Source organism: Anguilla anguilla, chromosome 9 (assembly GCF_013347855.1).
Source record: "Anguilla anguilla isolate fAngAng1 chromosome 9, fAngAng1.pri, whole genome shotgun sequence".
Classification (NCBI taxonomy): domain Eukaryota; kingdom Metazoa; phylum Chordata; class Actinopteri; order Anguilliformes; family Anguillidae; genus Anguilla; species Anguilla anguilla.
The window spans coordinates 33,712,280-33,730,241 of NC_049209.1; the positions used below are offsets into that span (position 1 = coordinate 33,712,280).

Here is a 17,962-nt window from a genome sequence, read left to right on the forward strand (position 1 = left end):
TAATATATACATTTTGAAAATATTTTTGTAATCCCTTGTGGTCTCTGTGCATACATCACATTATACTTTCTACATATCACACACACACACACACACACACACACACACACACACGCACATAATCATGTTTTGTTTACCTCAGAGAGGGCTAAACGTGACTGTAACAGCAATGGCATGAAGTGAAGCAGGTGACTGTTTGATCTCCATGTTGTGGGCACAACGCCAAACAGGACGCTGATTGCTGGCACTCTCCGAGCTACTGTATGTTGGGGCGGGGTGTGTGTGGGGGGGGGGGGGGGCGGGGTGAGGGGGTGAGGATAGCAGAACTGCATTTCATACAAGCGGTCTTTGTTATGTCAATGATAGAATTGACATTCCCATGATCAGTGCTGACAGGAGATCCAGTGGGAGAATCTCCTGGCTTGTGTGGTTGTTATTACAGTCACCTCCTTTCCAAAGATCAGTTAAAAGCTGCCATTTACTGGACACGTTGTTAAAATATTCATTCTAGACAGCTTCTCATTTCTGTTTCAAAAAAATTAAGTTGTGGTGCAATTTAAATAAATTATGCCACAATCACAAGGCACAGCCAACATTTTATTCTCAGGAATTTTCTGGACCTGGAATTCATGAACAATAATGCAGCAGGGCTTAACAGCACTAGAAAGTAGTATGGCAGTATGTTTTTCTTTTCTTTATTTGTTCTCTAAATCATCATAGGGTCTAAAATACTGCATCCAAATACTGCAGACCTGCATTCATATAAACAAAAAAAACAAAAAATAAATAAATAAAATAAAATCAGAAATTTTAATGTGCTGGCTTAAAGTTACATCAGCATATTTAAAAGTGCAGCTGTATTTGGGAAAAATGAAGAACGGGCACTGTGATCTATGGAGGGAAAGTCTGATCAGACAGGTATAATCTGATAATTCCACCCTCGTCCACTTACTGTATGTCTCTGGGTGCGCAATCAGCAATTGCTCATAAGAATAATTACTTTCCTCATAGCGGAGAGCACTGTGGACAGCTACTGTAGATTCCTGGGTAATACTGACGCTCCTCTGCATGTATCTTCAATGAAGGCCGTAGCAAAAGCCTCCACAAGTAAATGCTGTACCATCAGATTTACAATTTAATGCACCCTAATCTACAGGATCAAAGGTGCTCACACCCTTTCTAAATCCTTGGAATGAGTATTATGTGTGTTTGTGTGCGTTCATACACATACGCACACGCACACGTATGTGTGCACCTTAATAATTTTCACAAACCCTCCAACATAAATTCCTCTTCACAATCATTATGACACAATGGGGTTCCTGCGTACACCTAAACGTCAGACTTGAACCCTCCCTAATTAGCTGAGTCTTGCACAAGATCGCTTTGTTCTGACGTTTTTTAATCTTTGTACCTTTCTGCTTCTCACACATCAAACCAAAAAGTACCCAGATTAATCATTTTGGATATACACTTGTAGGCTGACCTTCGGGCCCCCAGCACACATGGTTGTGTTTCTAGGGAGGAGCAGTGAAACTAGGCGACGTGTCAAAGGAGTGCCATTTCTAACATCTTGTAATTACTACTAATTTCAAACGGGATGTGTCTATCACTTGTGGAAAACGCGTTGTCATCTACACAACACGTAGGCAGGAACCAACGCACTCAGTCTGTCTCTGTCCTTTCCGGAAATCAGACCCCATTGTCCTAACACCTGTGGCTCCACACACACAATGGAAGTCCCCAACAGTGGCAGGGAGTGCACCTGCAATTCTGCAAACAAAGAAAATTACCCCGTGCAAAGAAGCTAAGCATGAGGTAAAGGAACAGATGACATAAAAAACACCTAATAACAGGAGACACTTGCAGACAATGTGTTCTTTTATACGTTATAATTAGAGTTTTGTTAACTATAATTCCAGTGCACTACACAGCGGTAAGTTCCTTATTTATGATTAAATACAGAGTTTGTCATTTATGTATTATTATATAAATGTGCACTCGAGTCTTGTCTCTCGCTCAGTTCAGTCTTTTTGGTCATAATCTTTTCTTCGACAGTCTTTCTTTTCTTTTTTATCAGTATACACTGTCACAGTCAAAGGCAGAACTGGTTATTTTGGCAGATTTTTCTCTGCCATTCTTGTTTTGTTTTCTAGGCAACAAGATAGGTATAGCGCTGTCTCTGCGGTATCTCTGCTCTGCTCTTAACTGTGTAGCCTGCTACTCGCAACATGTTTGTCAGGCTGAGAGCTGTCCTGATTGGCCCCAGAGAGCTGTCCTGATTGGCAGTTAAGATTCAGGCACGGTGAACTTTAGAGTGGCCCATTTCAGTGCCAGGGGCAGTAAGAGAGAGTTTTTTCTTAGGGCTGATAATTTATTGAAATCTGTCAAAACATGAAGGAAATTTTACAACAGTGTTAAAAAATTCTTACATACTGCACCTTTAATATTATTATTACTATTATTATTATTACAATACATGAAAAAATAATAATATGAATAATAAACATTATTATTATTATTATTATTATTACAGGGTAGGAGGCACATTGCATAGGCTATGTTAGGAATAATTCAGATTGCAATACAAGTCTAACATGTAGTGTCTCTGGTAATAGGAATACCAGCACTCTTAATTTGCATTTGCTTTTGTTTTTTTCTTTTGCATCCAAGACATCTTTATTCATTACAAGCCTTCATTAAAAACCTTCATTATACAAAAGGTACTGAAGAAAAAATACTAGCATAATAAAACAAACAAGCCATTGAAAGTCCCCAGTATTTCTGGATTAGCAACACTGCTAAAGGTCTGATGTAGAGATTAATTTTCACTTCCCTACACAGTAAAATGGTCAGTGTTAAGTCAATTCTCACAAAGTACATATTGTCTCTATTGGACTCATATGTCTTATGTTAGAGATGAATGAACACTGGACATTTTACTGTGTTCTTCCCGCTCTCACAGAGGCTGGTATCCCAGCGAGCACAAGTCTATACAGAATCTAGAGGTCTAGGGGGGTGGAAATCTAGGTTGAGAGATGACATAAACGGGTCTAGGTTAGCTCAGGATAACTTCAATTTAGCTCATGTTTTACCCAGATATAGCCTGGCTATGTCCTAGTATATACCATCTAGACATTCTGTGAAAACCCAGCTACATTTGGTTGAAAAGTGCAGGCTATATCTGGGTAAAATCTGCGATAAACTGGAGCTAACCTAAGCTAGCGTAGTCTAGTTTATGTCAAAGCATCTCTCAACCTATATTTCCGCCCCTCTAGATGCCTAGGTTCCGTCTAGATTCAGGCTGGTGCTCACTGGTGTGCGGAGTAGGCCTGAAGCAGAGCGTGTGCCCTCTCTGCAATCCAAACACTGAAATCTCTGGGCCCTGATGAAAGCACTGGGCTAAAACATTTTCTCTCTAGTTTTTTTTTCTTCCTTTTTTCTTTCTCCTGTTTTTACCTTTGATGTTTGGGTAACGTGGGATTATGTAATGTTTAAGCATAGCAATGTGCCAAAATGCACTCAAAATATGGCATGCACAAATATACAACTATAAAGCCGGCTTTTTATTCAATTAGAATCAAGTATTAACCCATGGCATGCACACACACCCACATGCACAAGCTTGTGCACACACTCACACGCATATAGTATGTTCAAGTAATAATATGTTCTTGTATGTTCTTGTAATAGCATGTTCTAATACCTTCTATGTATGAATCTCCAGCATTTCACAATACTGGTTTAAGTGGTTTACATTGCTGAAAAGAGAGGAGCGGGGGGAACAAGAGAAGCTGGGTTTCACACAGCAGGGAACCTTACACATTTGAGGAAGTCTCTGTTCCACGTTTTGTTCTCTGGCCCTTCAGTTGACACTGTAGTTTTATTTGCACCTGAGAGGGGGAAGAAAATCACTACAGTTTCCTCTAAGTTTCTAAAATACTACTCTTTTTGTGCAGCTGTAAATTTTTAGTGAGTATTAATAATGGATTGCCTTCCCGGGAGAGTGCAGTTATGACAATTAATGTTAACCTGATTTAAGATACAATCCAAAGTTCAATTTTATTTGCTCCACGTGAGTGCATTGCGCAAATAGTCTCTGCGGGATTTAGCTATTCTAGGGGCCAACACTTAAATTAACTACCACAACACTCCAATTAAGGTCCTTAGAGCTGCAACCCGAAGTCGTATAATTTTTCTCTCTTTTTTATTCTCAGATTTCATTAGCCTTTCAAACAACGCGATCATAATCCGAGTTACGTCATCAATAACGTTCTGACTAACGGAACAGTAAAACACTAGATGGACCGAAACGTGCGGGTTTTGCATCAGTGTTCCCAACGCTCTCAGAGGAATAACAGGTTGGGTCGCATTCTTTCCCAAGGTAGCTGTGCCCCTTGGTTTAGACAGCAAACTGTGAAACGCCCTAGGAGGGGGACGTAACATGTCATGACCGAACACGCTGGTTGATGAAGTGCCGAATGCTAAGGAAACAATGATCCATGTGGAAAACTGCCAAACTTAAAATGTCATGTGCAACCACTCAGCAGTTTTCTACGTAATATATAGTCGCTCATCATAGGGCGAAAGATGAAAAAATAAATGAAGTCGGTTTTATCAATTGCGTAACGGATTCCAACCAATGAGCGCAAAGCAAGGTGTGTCTTCAGGCACACCTGAACAGGTTGGGTTGTTTTCGCTCACGCCAATTGTTCTGATGAACACCACTAGGAAATTACAAAACGATTTTTGTTGGTGATTCGGGATTACAAATTACCTTCTCCCTAAACCAGGACTGGAAAGAGGAAACTTTGGACGATCGATTTTTAAAAAAAAATATTTATTTTATCCCTCCCTTGAAATTTCGTCTCTCTTGTATTTTGTCCCCAGCGGCATAGCCGTTTTATTTTACTGCAGACCAGTTTACACTAATGGGAATGATGCGATATGGCTATATAAGCGACGATTCGTGCACAAACGGTGAGTTATTAATATCAGGTATCCTTCCAGAGCGGTATTAGGCCGCGCACTTTGCCTACTGGCGTACAGTACAGTAACATACGCATTTGTGTGTAATGGGTCCACCCATTTAGAGTTGGGCTCGCCCAGCATCTTTTCTGAACATATTTCGACGAGGTGCAAATAACTGGAACATGAAAAGCATAACGCAACTGAAACATTAGCGTAAAATGTTATGTTATATTTGAATTTTACTCAGGACATGTTTAATATCAGCATTTGAAAAAAGGGTATATTCGTTGGTACCAAGCCGTCTGTCTTGCTATTTCAAAGATATGTAACAATTTTCGTGTTTTGCACGATCGTTGCGTTTGCGTTCAGGTGAATTAGTTGAAAATTTCACAGTCTATCAGGCCATAAGTTATTTTATTGACCTTCATTCAACATTTTGTCCGCCCTCTCTCAAGAGAATAAGCACTGCTGTTTTACTAGCATCGCTGTTTACACTGTAAACATAGGCGTGCAATACGTTCACCTGGAGAAGCTTTATTTAGCGTCCGGTGCTGTGTCCATAGCTGGGGTTTTTAAGCATACGCGAGGAAAATATGTTTATACAATGTAAAATATACTAATAATGCACACTGTCATATAGGCCTACATGTGCTAAGTCAAGACAGTATCTGGTCGTTCAGAGATGAAACCAATGCATTAAATCATTGTCAACGGTATATTTCAAGCATTTTTACTGTGGCCCTGAGGTTTTATGTATTTCGACGAATGTGAGCATAAAGCGCGTATATAATTTTTACTTAGTTACCAGTGGCCACACGTGCTGTTTTATATCAAAGCCGGCTGTGTTGTGAAAGCAAGTGCATGGTAACATTTTTCATAGATCTAGTGCTTAATAAACCAACTGGAATATTTTAGTGGGGATGGTGGACATGTTTTCACTTTTTCCTCTCATTTAAGTGACAGTTTTGAGTATAGAGTGTTAGAATAGCAATTCCATTTCCATTTCACTATGAAATAGGTTCGTTTCCCCCAGCAGCACTTTTGTTTACCTGTATACAAGAACACCGCCAATTGTTGTCATGCCGTTGACAGTGGGCGTCAGCTTGGGCGCGCACTCGAAGCGTTTTTGTCACTGCGAAAATGAAAACCTCAATTTCTTTTTACTCTATTCGCAGGCTCACTTGTCCGTTTTCTCTGTTCCTCCCGAACCGTTGTGTGCAAGGTCGTAGAGGGGATATCACAAAATTCCACTCTCAACGAAAGCCACAACGGCACGGTGACAGCGCTCTCTATAGACAAATGGAGCAACTACAACTTTTGGATCGGCCTCTCGCTCGCTGTGCTCTCGGCCTTCCTGATTGGTGGGAGCGTCATTCTGAAAAAGAAGGCTTTGCTCCGCCTGGCGGATAAAGGGGAGACCAGAGCAGGTGCGTGAACTTTTTGTCGACATTCAAAGTCGGTGTTGTAGAACCCCCATTCCTTTTCATCACCTGTAGTGATTGTAGTGATCCGTATTAAAATGTTCAGTTAAGAAAATTCTAATCAGATGTTTGTGATCTTACACCTTAAAAGAGTTAACCTATCATTTGGAATCTAATGAGATAACACGGTGTATTAATCCTTTCATGCAAGACAGCTAGGGATCCCCAAAATAATACCTAAAATACCAGGCTATTTAGAGTTAGAATGCAAGTGTGTCTGCTTAATTATGGCAATGTGAAACAGAACCTACCTGTGGGCCCTGTAGGTGACTGTCAGATGTTCTAAGTCAGCACTTACGCTGATGTTTGGACAAAGTAAAGTGTCAGTTGACTATAGGAAAGGTTAACGGAGAAACCCGGGTCTGTAGTAATCAATTAATTACAATTCAAGTTTCATGTTCTCATTTTTACCTGCTGCTCCCTTTCAAAATATCACAGGTGACTTTTTCTCTCTGTTGTAACAAGGAGGAGGTTTATAAGGAAAATCTGTGTTCAACTGTAGGTGAAGGAGGCCATGGATACTTGAAAGACTGGATGTGGTGGGGTGGCCTTCTAACCAGTGAGTTTCCCCGAGGACTCGGCTCGCATCAGAACACAGTTTACATCTCAGAGAAAGCTCTCATTTATGCCACAGAGCACATTTAAGCACAGCGCATATGTATTAGCATTCATCCCTAACACAACGGTAAACTGTCTATTAATTGTAACACTTTACCATAAGTGTCTATTAACATTATTCAATGTCTTAGTTATCACGAATAAGTCATTAACTGCTGCACAGATAGAGCATGATTTGTTCAATTTATTATTATTATTATCATTATTATTATTTATTTATATTTATATTAGTTATTATTAATAATAATAACTTATTTTCCCCTGTCCATGCTGAACATTTCGGGTACAAAAAACTCACACTAGCAAACCTTAACTCATCAGTAAGTGTTTGTTAATAGAATAAATAAATCTTGTGTAGCTGTCTGCTATATTAAAGAACACAGATGCATGATTAAAAGGAGAAACCATCTAGGGTGGCGCTCAGTCCAGCTGCTCAGCAGCTGCACAGCCGTATTCCACACAGAACAACTGTTAACACATTTACTCATATCAGCCCAGGAACCCATGGGATTGCAGTATTCTTCCTGATGTTTTTCCTCCTTTGTGCCATGTGAGTTGATTATACCTCAGGCTTGATGTTCTTCTTGTGTTCACGTGCTTGTTTTATCTTTATCTCAGTGGGGGCGGGCGAGGGGGCAAACTTTGCGGCCTACATGTTCGCCCCGGCCACCGTGGTCACCCCCCTTGGAGCACTCAGCGTCTTGATCAGGTCTGTATAACCCATTTAGAGAGCAGCATTTTTTTTTTTTGGTTTGTTTGTTTGTTTTTTGGTTTGTTTTTTCAGAATTCTAGGTCAGTGTTCTAGAACTGCATTGCTTTCAATTACCGTCAGTGATTGTTACATCAGCATTAGAATGTTCAGTTACAGAACATTCCATTCACACATTTGTGAGCTTACACCTAAAGGGTTAACTGCCCGCTTTTCACTCTCCACTGTGGAGGATGCAGGAATGGTAAATGGTAAAATGGTAAATTTACTGTGTGGTTTCCATGCTTCTGTATTTATTAAACCAACCACTGGGGTGCACTACCTTTCACTCAAATATCACTCAGTAATTTCCCTGTTCTTGTTTTAGTCTTTGACACACATATTCATTTGGCAGCCTTTAATGAGAAGCAATTTATTATGTAAGCCTTAAAACACCCGTGTAATGCGTGTTTAAATTCATTGCTCAACATTAACAGTGAAAGGCTTTAGCAGTTGAGCATAGCAATGAACCTGTCATTCAATTTTGTGACAATTTAGCAAAAGCCCAAAACACTACCGCTTATGTAATCAAATGATGCTGTGCTTACTTTGTTTTTATTTTATATTACAAGCTATGGTTGATGGATGCTTTCAGTGTTGATTACTTAATAGATCTCTGTTGTGTGCTGTGGTTGATTGGTATAATCAGTGTTGGTCACTTGTAAAATATTGATGCTGTGGGCTATGGTCAGTCGGTGTGTTCTGTGTTCATTATTTAATTGACTGATGTTTTGAGGGTGGTATGTTCAGTGCTGATTTGTGGATTGTTCTTGTGCAGTGCAGGCAATACAGTTAGGCAACGATTCGGCTGCTTTGCACAATGCAATACTGTGAATATATTGATGGTATATATTGATGGTAATGAGGTCGATTTGCTTAGTGCAGCACTGTGTGTTAATCAGATGGTGATGTGGCAGTTTGCAGTTTAGTGCTGCTTATTTAGTTAGGAGGTCATGCATTTGTTCTGTGTGTGAAGTGCTGTGTATTTAACCCTTAGAGTAGGTTTTTTGGAAGATTTCTTCAACGTTTATTCAACATTTTCAACTTTTTGGAAAGTTGGAAAGTCAGCATTCTAGAACTCCATTGCTTTCAGTTACCAGTAGTGATTGTTACATCATCATTAGAATGTACTGTTGAGAACAATCTTGATTTATTTGTGATCTCACAATGTGATTGTGTGATGCGGTTGCAGTGCAGTACTGTCTTCCTTCCTGTTGGGGGAGTCTCTCAACTTGCTGGGCAAGCTGGGTTGTGTGCTCAGTCTCCTGGGCAGCACCATCATGGTGATCCATGCTCCCGAAGAGGAGGAGGTGACCACCCTTCAGCTGATGGCTGAGAAACTGCTCGATCCAGGTTATACATGTATTATTATTATTATTATTATTATTATTATTATTATTATTACAATTTTCATTGTTATTATTATTATTATTAGTAGTAGTAGTAGTAGTAGTAGTATTGTTTATTGCTGTGTTCACCTGTGTTTGAAAACCAAATGCAGTAAATCATAGGAATGACATCCTAGTAATAAACAGGACACATTTTTCTCATCTGTTTGGTTACCATTCATTAAAAAAGGAATAACAAGCAGGGATAAATTGCTAATCTGATCATCCATGAATTGCAGTTCTTCAATTCAGTCGAATGGGAGATTTGTTGGTCACTTCTATGATAATATTGGCAAGCAAGGTTCAAACTGAAAAAGCAACGCTAATTTTCTACTGACACCAAAAGCATTATGTTGAAGCTGTTTGCTAACTTTGTTAGTTGCATATATTAAATTCCACGAGCACACTGATTACTTAATTTATAAAACATCAACAGTAGGGTGTTTTTATGTTTGATTTTTTCAGTGACAGGGTTTCTACTCATTAGAGTTGCAGATTCCCCATTATTACTGTTCCCGCATGTTTACCGATTGAAGAGTTCATTTTGCTGTAATTTTTGGAAAAATGTGTCCTTCACAGCAAAACTGTTTCAGTGGTTTGCGTCCATCAAAACACAAATGAGGCAATTGGATTTAATGATTTTTTATTGTGTGCAGCCTCACTTTTTTATTAATTTCATGCTCGTGAACTTTTGCGAAAATGAAACAATTACACCAGTCATCAGTTAGAAGTTTATTTGAAATAGTGGGAATCTAGAAACCCTTGGATTCAAAACCACTCCAGGCTACTGCAGACTTACTGGAGAAAGACCTTAGGGAATGGTACCGATCTAATTTGATTTGACTTGAGTTCATTTTTTAAGTCCAAACACATTTACAGCCAGATCCTCACTTGAACAACTCTAGGATGATATTAAAGTACATACATTAAAATGTTCTGGCAGAAAGGCAGAAAAGTTGAAGGGTGTGTCGTTGTGATCTTCATCTGTGAAAAGCAGAAGAGACAGACCAAAGGAAGTTGTCAGACAGGCATATTTTATAAATAATCCTTCAATGGTCTGCTGAACTGTTGAACTGAGCTGTATGGTGTTTCTATGGGTATTATCTTGGTGTGCCAGTTAGAGGGATAAAATCACTCTATCACATTTTAATACGTGGAAAGTATTTAAGGGTGATCATGTGGCTCAGTCTCCCTGTGTGGCCCTCGGCTCGATTACTCTCCATGGCACTTTATGTACTGTCATCTCATCTGTATTTGTAGCCTTCTTTCCCTGTCTAAAGTAAAAAAATAAATAAATACACAACAAATAATGATAATAAAGGAGGGCAGACTGTCTGATTTGGTTTAAAAAAAAAAAGATTAAAAAAAACTATTTTGGAAATTTTGTCCTTCACAAATATAGTGTGGTAAATTTGTTTTGGTGATTACTAAATGCAAAATAATTTTAAAAATGCCACTTGCAAAAAAGAAATAGAAAGCAAAATCTTCCATTAAAGTGTAAGCAAACTTTAAGGACTTGACTCAAAGCTAAAGTTAAGGACATATTCTGATTGAATTGTGTCTGGACTTTGGGTCTGAAGTGGTAATTTAGCCAGACGTGTCTCTGTTGTGCTTCTCCAGGCTTCCTGGTGTACGCCAGCATCCTCCTGGTGGCCTGCCTGGTTCTGATCTTCTACTTCTCCCCGCGAGTGGGAGCGACCAACATCCTGGTGTACATCGGCATCTGCTCCCTGCTCGGGGCCTTCACGGTGTCCTCCGTCAAGGGCCTGGGCATTGCCATCCGCACCTTCTTCACCGACGCCTCCGTGGTGCAGCAGCCCCTCACCTGGGTCCTGCTGATCACCCTGGTGGCCTCCATCGTCACGCAGGTCAACTACCTGAACAAGTCCCTGGACGTCTTCAACACCCTGCTGGTGTACCCCATCTACTACGTCTTCTTCACCACCGTGGTGCTGGCCACCTCCATCATCCTCTTCAAGGAGTGGGGCTCCATGTCAGGCGTGGACGTGGTGGGCACCGTCTGCGGCTTCCTGGTTATTGTCCTGGGCGTGGGCATGCTGCACCTGTTCAGGGACATCCAGGTGTCACTCGCCAGCCTGACCCAGTCTTTCAGCCCACGGTCTGAGGCGGAGCTGGAGGAGGAGAGGAGGAGGGTAGAAGACAAGCACATCCTCATCGAGAACATGGAGTGCCTGCCACCGATGAGGGAGGACGGGCCCAGAGTCTTCATTATCAGCTGAGGGTCATTGGATAATGGATGTTGTACATATGTATATGTGTAGTGTTAACATTTTTACTCCAGATATATGTGACATGACCTTTGAACTGCTGCCGTTGAGTATTCCCTTTGATGACACGGCAAGCAGTGAGGCCTACTGTAGTTACACAGGTGTAGGTACAGTTTCACATGCAGTACGGTCCTTAGTCTTTCACTAGTACATTTGATCATTAATTCTAGGTTACCTATTCCAAAGATACCCAATCTCTTTTTTCCAGTCGTCTTTATTTCTCACAAACAAGCTGGAATTCAAATTTCAGACAAAAATACATTTGCCTTTTCCCAGATGCCAGTCCATGAAAAACAGGGGTCCTGGAGAGCCACATCTGTCTCCTGGTTTACATTTATCAGCCCTTTGCTGAAACAGCACATTACACAGTTGACTGAGCTTCCGTTTTTGGGTTGCAGATTTAAAGGTGAAAACACAAACCAGAAACTGTGGCTCTCCGAAAACAGAGTCATGGACCCCTGCATCAAAGTAAGTGGGGAGGGGTCCATCTTCATAATGAAATCAACTTCTCTGCAACTTACAAAAACTAGGCGGTAGCCATGGTGTAAGATAAAAATATGTTATATTTAAATGTTTCTGCTGTTTTTACATACAAAGTAATTATTATTTTTTTTATTTTTTGAAAAATATCCAAAAAACCCACATTTGTGACCAGTCACACTGTATTTTAATATTTACATTTTAAGCATTTCAAATTGCATTATTTCAGTATATATCTTTCAATTATACAAGTGCACCCCAGGTCATAATTTATGTGAGTAAAAACTATTTAAATAGTTTTTAAAAATCCTTTGTGGTTCTTCGAATGGCGCTTCATGTATCAGTTCACAAAAAAATTTCCCTTCTGTATAATCAACCAATTATGAGATAATTGAGAGATGGATCATACAAAGTTATTATTAAAAACATTGAAATATTAGCTTTTATAATTCTGATTTATAATTCTGATATGCTAAATGTACTGTTATTTGTCTTTAACATTTCTTATTGTAAAATAGGACTTCCAATAACCATGTACCACATACTAATTTTTTAATTCAGCCCTTAAAATATTCTGACATTTTTAAGAACATTTTTACAAATTACACAGAATACAAGGAATGTACATACATATGCTACCCTTATCAGGTAATGTTGGGTAATAATTGTGACATAATAGTGTTTATTTGTTTTTCCATTTCAATATAAAAAGTGTATCCCTCATCCAAACAATATTCAGAAGATGGTAGAATATTGCTGCCTGTAAGGAAACCAACAGTATCACATTTAATGATATGATGTTTAAATGCTTGACTGAAAAATAAATGTATACAGTGCCCTGAAAACATATTTGCCCCCTTCCTGATTTCCTCTATTATTGCATATTTCTCATACTGAATGACTTAAGATCTTTAGACAAAATGCAATATTAGACAAAGTGTACCTGAGTAAGCACAAAACACATTTACAAAAATAAAAAATTCATTTATTTTATGAAAATATTTATCAAAAACCCATGTCACCCATGTGAAAAAGAAATTAGCCCCCTTAAACTTAATAACTGATTATGCCACCTTTAGCAGCAATAATTGCAATCAAATACTTCCTATAATTTGGTATCAGTCTTTCAACTCACTCTGGAGAAACTCTTCTTTGCGGAACTGCTTTAATTCAGACAGGTGCTTTAATTGGTAGGTTTTTGAGCATGAACAGCTTCAGGTCCTGTTTCAGGTCCTGCCATAGCATCTCTATTGGGCTCAAGTCAGGACTTTGACTAGGACGCTCCAAAACTTTAATTTTGTTTCTTTTCAGCCATTTAGATGTTGACATGCTTTTGTGATTTGGATCAGTGTCCTCCGTAAACCAATTAGGCTTCAGCTCACGGACAGATGACTGGACATTCTCCTAAAGAATTTTCTGGTACAGAGCAGAATTCATTCCTTCAAAAAAGGCAAATTGTAGCGGTAGTGTAGAGGTATACTATACTAGTGCGCCTACCACCGCAGAGACCGGTGTTCAATCCCAGGCAGTGGTACTTCTGTTCCTACGAACAGAATTGGCTGTGTTCGCGGGTGGGAAGACGGTGAGGGTATGAGTCCTGATCGTACTGGTTCAGCACAGAGGGGATCTGGGGGAGATAGCATGAACCTCCGCATGCATTACGCTCTCCCAGTGAAACTCCTCGCTGTCAGGTGAAAAGAAGCGGCTGGCGACTCCACATGTATCGGAGGAGGCATGCGGTGGTCTACACCCTCCCCAGACCGACAGAGGATAGCGCATCAACCAGGACCGTGACACACGGGGAATTGGTATAACGACTAAATTGGGGAGAAAAAAAAGGCAAATTGTCATTGCTGGTATGATGTTCTTAATTTGAAATGCTGTATTTGCTTTCCGTCAGACACAATGGGACCCATGTTATCCAAACCGTTCCTCTTTTGACTGATCTATCCATAGAACATTATCCCAAAAGGTTACTCTCCTATGAATCTCATTGGAGTGGGAGTCATAAACACTTAGCTGAGACTAGAGAGGCCTTAGGTTCTTTGAATGTTCTTCTCGGATCTTTTGTGACATACTGGATGAGTTGTCGATGTACCATTGGAGAAATTGTGATAGGCTGGCTACTATTGGAAAGATTCACCACTGTTCCAAGTCTTCTTCATTTGGAGATAATGGCTCTCACTGTGGCTCAGTGGTGTCCCAGACCCTTAGAAATGGCTTTGTTACTGTGTTATAAATTTCCTGTTCTGCTCACCACAATGAAGCCTTTGAAAGTGATTCCACTGGATCGCCTGGATCTTTAACCAGTGATGGAAGTGATGAAAAGTCATAAATATGGAGTTTCTGTTGGTGTTTCAGCATTGCGACTTTGTAGTGTTCAGACAGGTAACAATTAAAATTAAATATAAGAAATAAAAATCTTCCTCAACATTCATTTAATGAAACTTTATTTTTTTGCAAAAGATAAACAGGGAAAATATTTAGCTTTTTTGTTTGTTTCTTTCATGTAAAACAAAGACATGAAATGCTTTCAGAAAGAAGAAGCTCTTGGTTTAAAAGCATGGCTTTGGTTGCTGAGGGCAGGAGGCCTCAGTTGCAGTAATTCTGTAGGTCGAAGATGTTGCAGGGCTTGTGACAGCACTGCTCCACAATGCCCCTCTTCACCTTCAGTTCCCCCTGACCTTTGTAGGGGAAATCATCCACCTCGTTCTCCTGGCCTGATTTTGGAGAGAGGAATCCTGCAGGGGGAAAAGAAAATACTAATTGATCTCCAGACTAAGAAAAATTATATAAATGAAAGAAACCTACCCAGGGACACCCCTTGGACACTTCCTGGTGAAAAGTCTGTGAAACATCCTCTAGGCATACAGGTGAAATCCCAGATACATTTGGTTGGAAAGTGAAAGTATTCTAGCCAACTAGAATGTAGCCAGGCTATATACGGGTAAAACCTGAGCCACATTGGGAAAATACCTGGCCATGATTTCACTCTATAGTATGGAGTATATTTTTGTGAATATTGCCCATTGCGTGCTCAGAATATGCACAAAACGGTATGCAGTATCCTTAGTAGACAGCACACACTTTGAGGACACAGTAGTTAGGAGGCTGATTCGGACACAGCCATTGTATCATGGACATGGACGCCTATTTTTAGACCTGTCCCGTCTTACCCAGCAGAGGCTCCACGTCCCGCTTGGTCTTGGGGTTGAAGAAGAACCCTTTATCTCCGCACACCAGGTAGAGGGCGTCGACCAGGTGAGACCCACACAGGTGTTGGGTTGACCCGGCATCAGCCCCAGGACTGGATAGGACGAGCAGCACCAGTAGGGAGATTACCGGCAGGCAGGATGCCATGACGACGAACAGCTGGGGGACAAGGGGGGCAGCACATTACATTACAAGTGTTTTCAAGCTTTTTAATCTGAAGGCCTCGTATGGCTGGCTAGTGACCGAAGGACCTTTCCATTCAATAAGACACTGCCTAGATACCATGCTTCAGCAAGTATGACAGGCTGCAGACCAGTAACAATTTAACATACTAGCACAAGGACACACAGTAAATATATTATTTCATTATGTCATTCATCAATATTAGACATGGGAAAATAAAGCATATTTTAAATGGGGAAATATTTTTCCCATTTCTAGAAGCTGTGCTCTATACATCCATTTGCACCAAGATTTTTCTTCTGAGTGGGGCTGTGATATGGATTTTAGGCAGAGACAGCATCTACAAGGGTTGCAGTGCAGTACAGCAAAATAGCAAGCCTCTTAATGTGAACTAACTTACAGAAAACCTGGATGTGAAATCCCAAAAACACAAGATGTAGGTCCATATTCGTAAAAGTGCCTCGACGGAAGAGTACTTATCTTGGGTCAAGTTTCCTCCTGTCCACATATTAATCTTATTCAGGCTAAAATACTAACCTGATCAAAGATGAGCACTTTGTGAATATAGCTGCTGATAACTAGCTGAAGCCCATCTTGTAAACTTGCTAAACAAAAGAGTGCTGTTCAACCACAGAAAACAGAGACACAATACACACGTTCTGGAACATACCTGTGCCTGCAGAGTTGGTGGAAGGTGGGCAGATGTTGGTAGAGAGGGTGGTTGGGACCTAACAGCCAGGACAACCCATTTTTATACCCCTCCCTCCATCGCCGATGTGGCTTTTGACTTGTCAGCGGAAAACTAAAAATGGGTTTAAGAATGAAGAACCAAAATCAAGAGTATGATGTCGCCATCCAATCCCATGCCTTGTTGAACCTGTTTACACTGCTAAGTGGTATTAATGGATGTCATCGCCATTGGTGAGCACTGAACCAGACGGCACAAGCACGCTGGACACCGACCATCGTACACTTTGGCCACCCGCCCCTAGAATTAGCCACATTAGAGCAAATGGTGCTCAACACTTTAAGTGGGCTGTCTGTAGCAGCAGATGGCTAATGGGTGTGTCTAAGTAAATGTGTCTTGCTCAATACCGGGGAGTGTTTGCAGGGGGGATCTGATGTTTCTTCAGATACCTCCTTGCGAAGTCTTGGTTGCCTTGCAAACATTTATCTTTTTTTCTCTGATTATGTGGAACATCTTTTCTTTTTTGTCCTGTTTTTAGTAGAAATTAGTCAGGGACAAGTTTTCTAGAAGTTGTTCACGTCTTATGTAAAATGCTGCTATTTTTAAATACAGGATATCCTAAGAATGAAACTTCATAAAAGAAGAAAGACGCCTTTTTATGTATGAGAATGTGGTGAAAATTGCAGAAGCGGATTTCAGATATGATGTCAGACTAAGCACTCAACCGGAAACATCATATATCTCAGCAGGAAGCACAAGATTGAGACGTGGGTATCTGACATGTAACAAACCTCAGAAAAATACAACAGGATGAGATTTGTTTCTCAACCTGGGAAATCACATCTTCCCTCAGACCTCTGGTCTTAAAGTTTTTTTTTATTAGTCTTCATGCCTGTAATTACCATAAAATTTAATCTAAAACTTATCACATTTTTCATCACATTTTTGAGTTTCAGTGGAACTTTTCCTTTGATTTTGTCAAATGTACATTTGTATGTTGTAATGCAGTTGAAACAACTCAAAATGAGTACTTTTATCTGATGTTTCATTGAAGTAAGGACAAGTCTGTGGCACGTGTATTACACCAAGCCTAGCACAGGGCAGATTGGATCGATGTTGCAATACTGTTAGTGCTGACGTACTTCTCCCCATTGATGCGCTAATCATGAAATCCAAACGCCCTGAACGCACCAAATTATCTGTGAGCAGTTACATAAATCACCAGCAGGCACACCCCTTATTCCACGTGATGATTCAGTCACAGTTTCCACTTCAGTATCAGGTACATTTGCTGATGGATGGGGTTCAATGGGCCATTAATTAAAACATTTTTTGTGGGAAAGAACCAATGAGGTACAATAATTTATTGCAGGAAACTAGGATAAAATTATTCTTTTTAGGTCAGACCTAGGCTATACAATTTAACCTAACCTAACACTAACCTAACATAAAGAATTAGCACTTAATTTAGAGTGATGACATTTAACAAGTACTTTTTCAATTTACACACAGATACAACATTATTCATTTATTAGCTGCTGAAATGTATTTTTAAAAAATAATTGGAGAAGAATTTTAAAGGGTTGCTTAGGTTTTCAAAAGGCACAGAAAAGTACATGGAAAGTGCATAAAGGTCAATTTAAATTTTAGCTCCAGTGACTAATTGTCACAAGCTCCCCTAGATCCTATAATCTAGATCCCAAGCTCATTCAGGAGTTAGGGCGCCACCAGTCAAACCAGCCTCAATTGAACGTCAGGAGCCATCCACGGTGGGGGATTGGGGGGTTGGGGTAGAACTGTCATGGGTTCAGGAAGTCAAAAGCCTAAATGCCCACCAGGCAACATAGTCTCTGTTTGTTTTTCCATTTCTCTTTCACTATCTCATACCATCCAGGAACTAGGAA

General features: G+C 40.1%; 2 protein-coding genes across 2 annotated transcripts; one reads left to right on the top strand and one right to left on the bottom strand.

Annotated features, from left to right (window-relative positions):
• Positions 1-4,673: 4,673 nt before the first annotated feature.
• nipal4 (NIPA like domain containing 4) lies at positions 4,674-12,821 on the top strand. Its single transcript, XM_035432053.1, has 6 exons — positions 4,674-4,980; positions 6,147-6,398; positions 6,955-7,011; positions 7,689-7,779; positions 9,011-9,171; positions 10,827-12,821. Exons 1-6 carry the CDS (start codon positions 4,932-4,934, stop codon positions 11,444-11,446), a joined length of 1,230 nt encoding a protein of 409 aa, XP_035287944.1. The 5' UTR covers positions 4,674-4,931; the 3' UTR covers positions 11,447-12,821.
• A 1,586-nt stretch (positions 12,822-14,407) lies between these two features.
• On the bottom strand, positions 14,408-16,088 carry LOC118235396 (insulin-like). Its single transcript, XM_035432655.1, has 3 exons — positions 16,041-16,088; positions 15,151-15,346; positions 14,408-14,715 (listed from the first exon to the last, which is right to left on the bottom strand). Exons 2-3 carry the CDS (start codon positions 15,332-15,334, stop codon positions 14,567-14,569), a joined length of 333 nt encoding a protein of 110 aa, XP_035288546.1. The 5' UTR covers positions 15,335-15,346; positions 16,041-16,088; the 3' UTR covers positions 14,408-14,566.
• Positions 16,089-17,962: the final 1,874 nt, after the last annotated feature.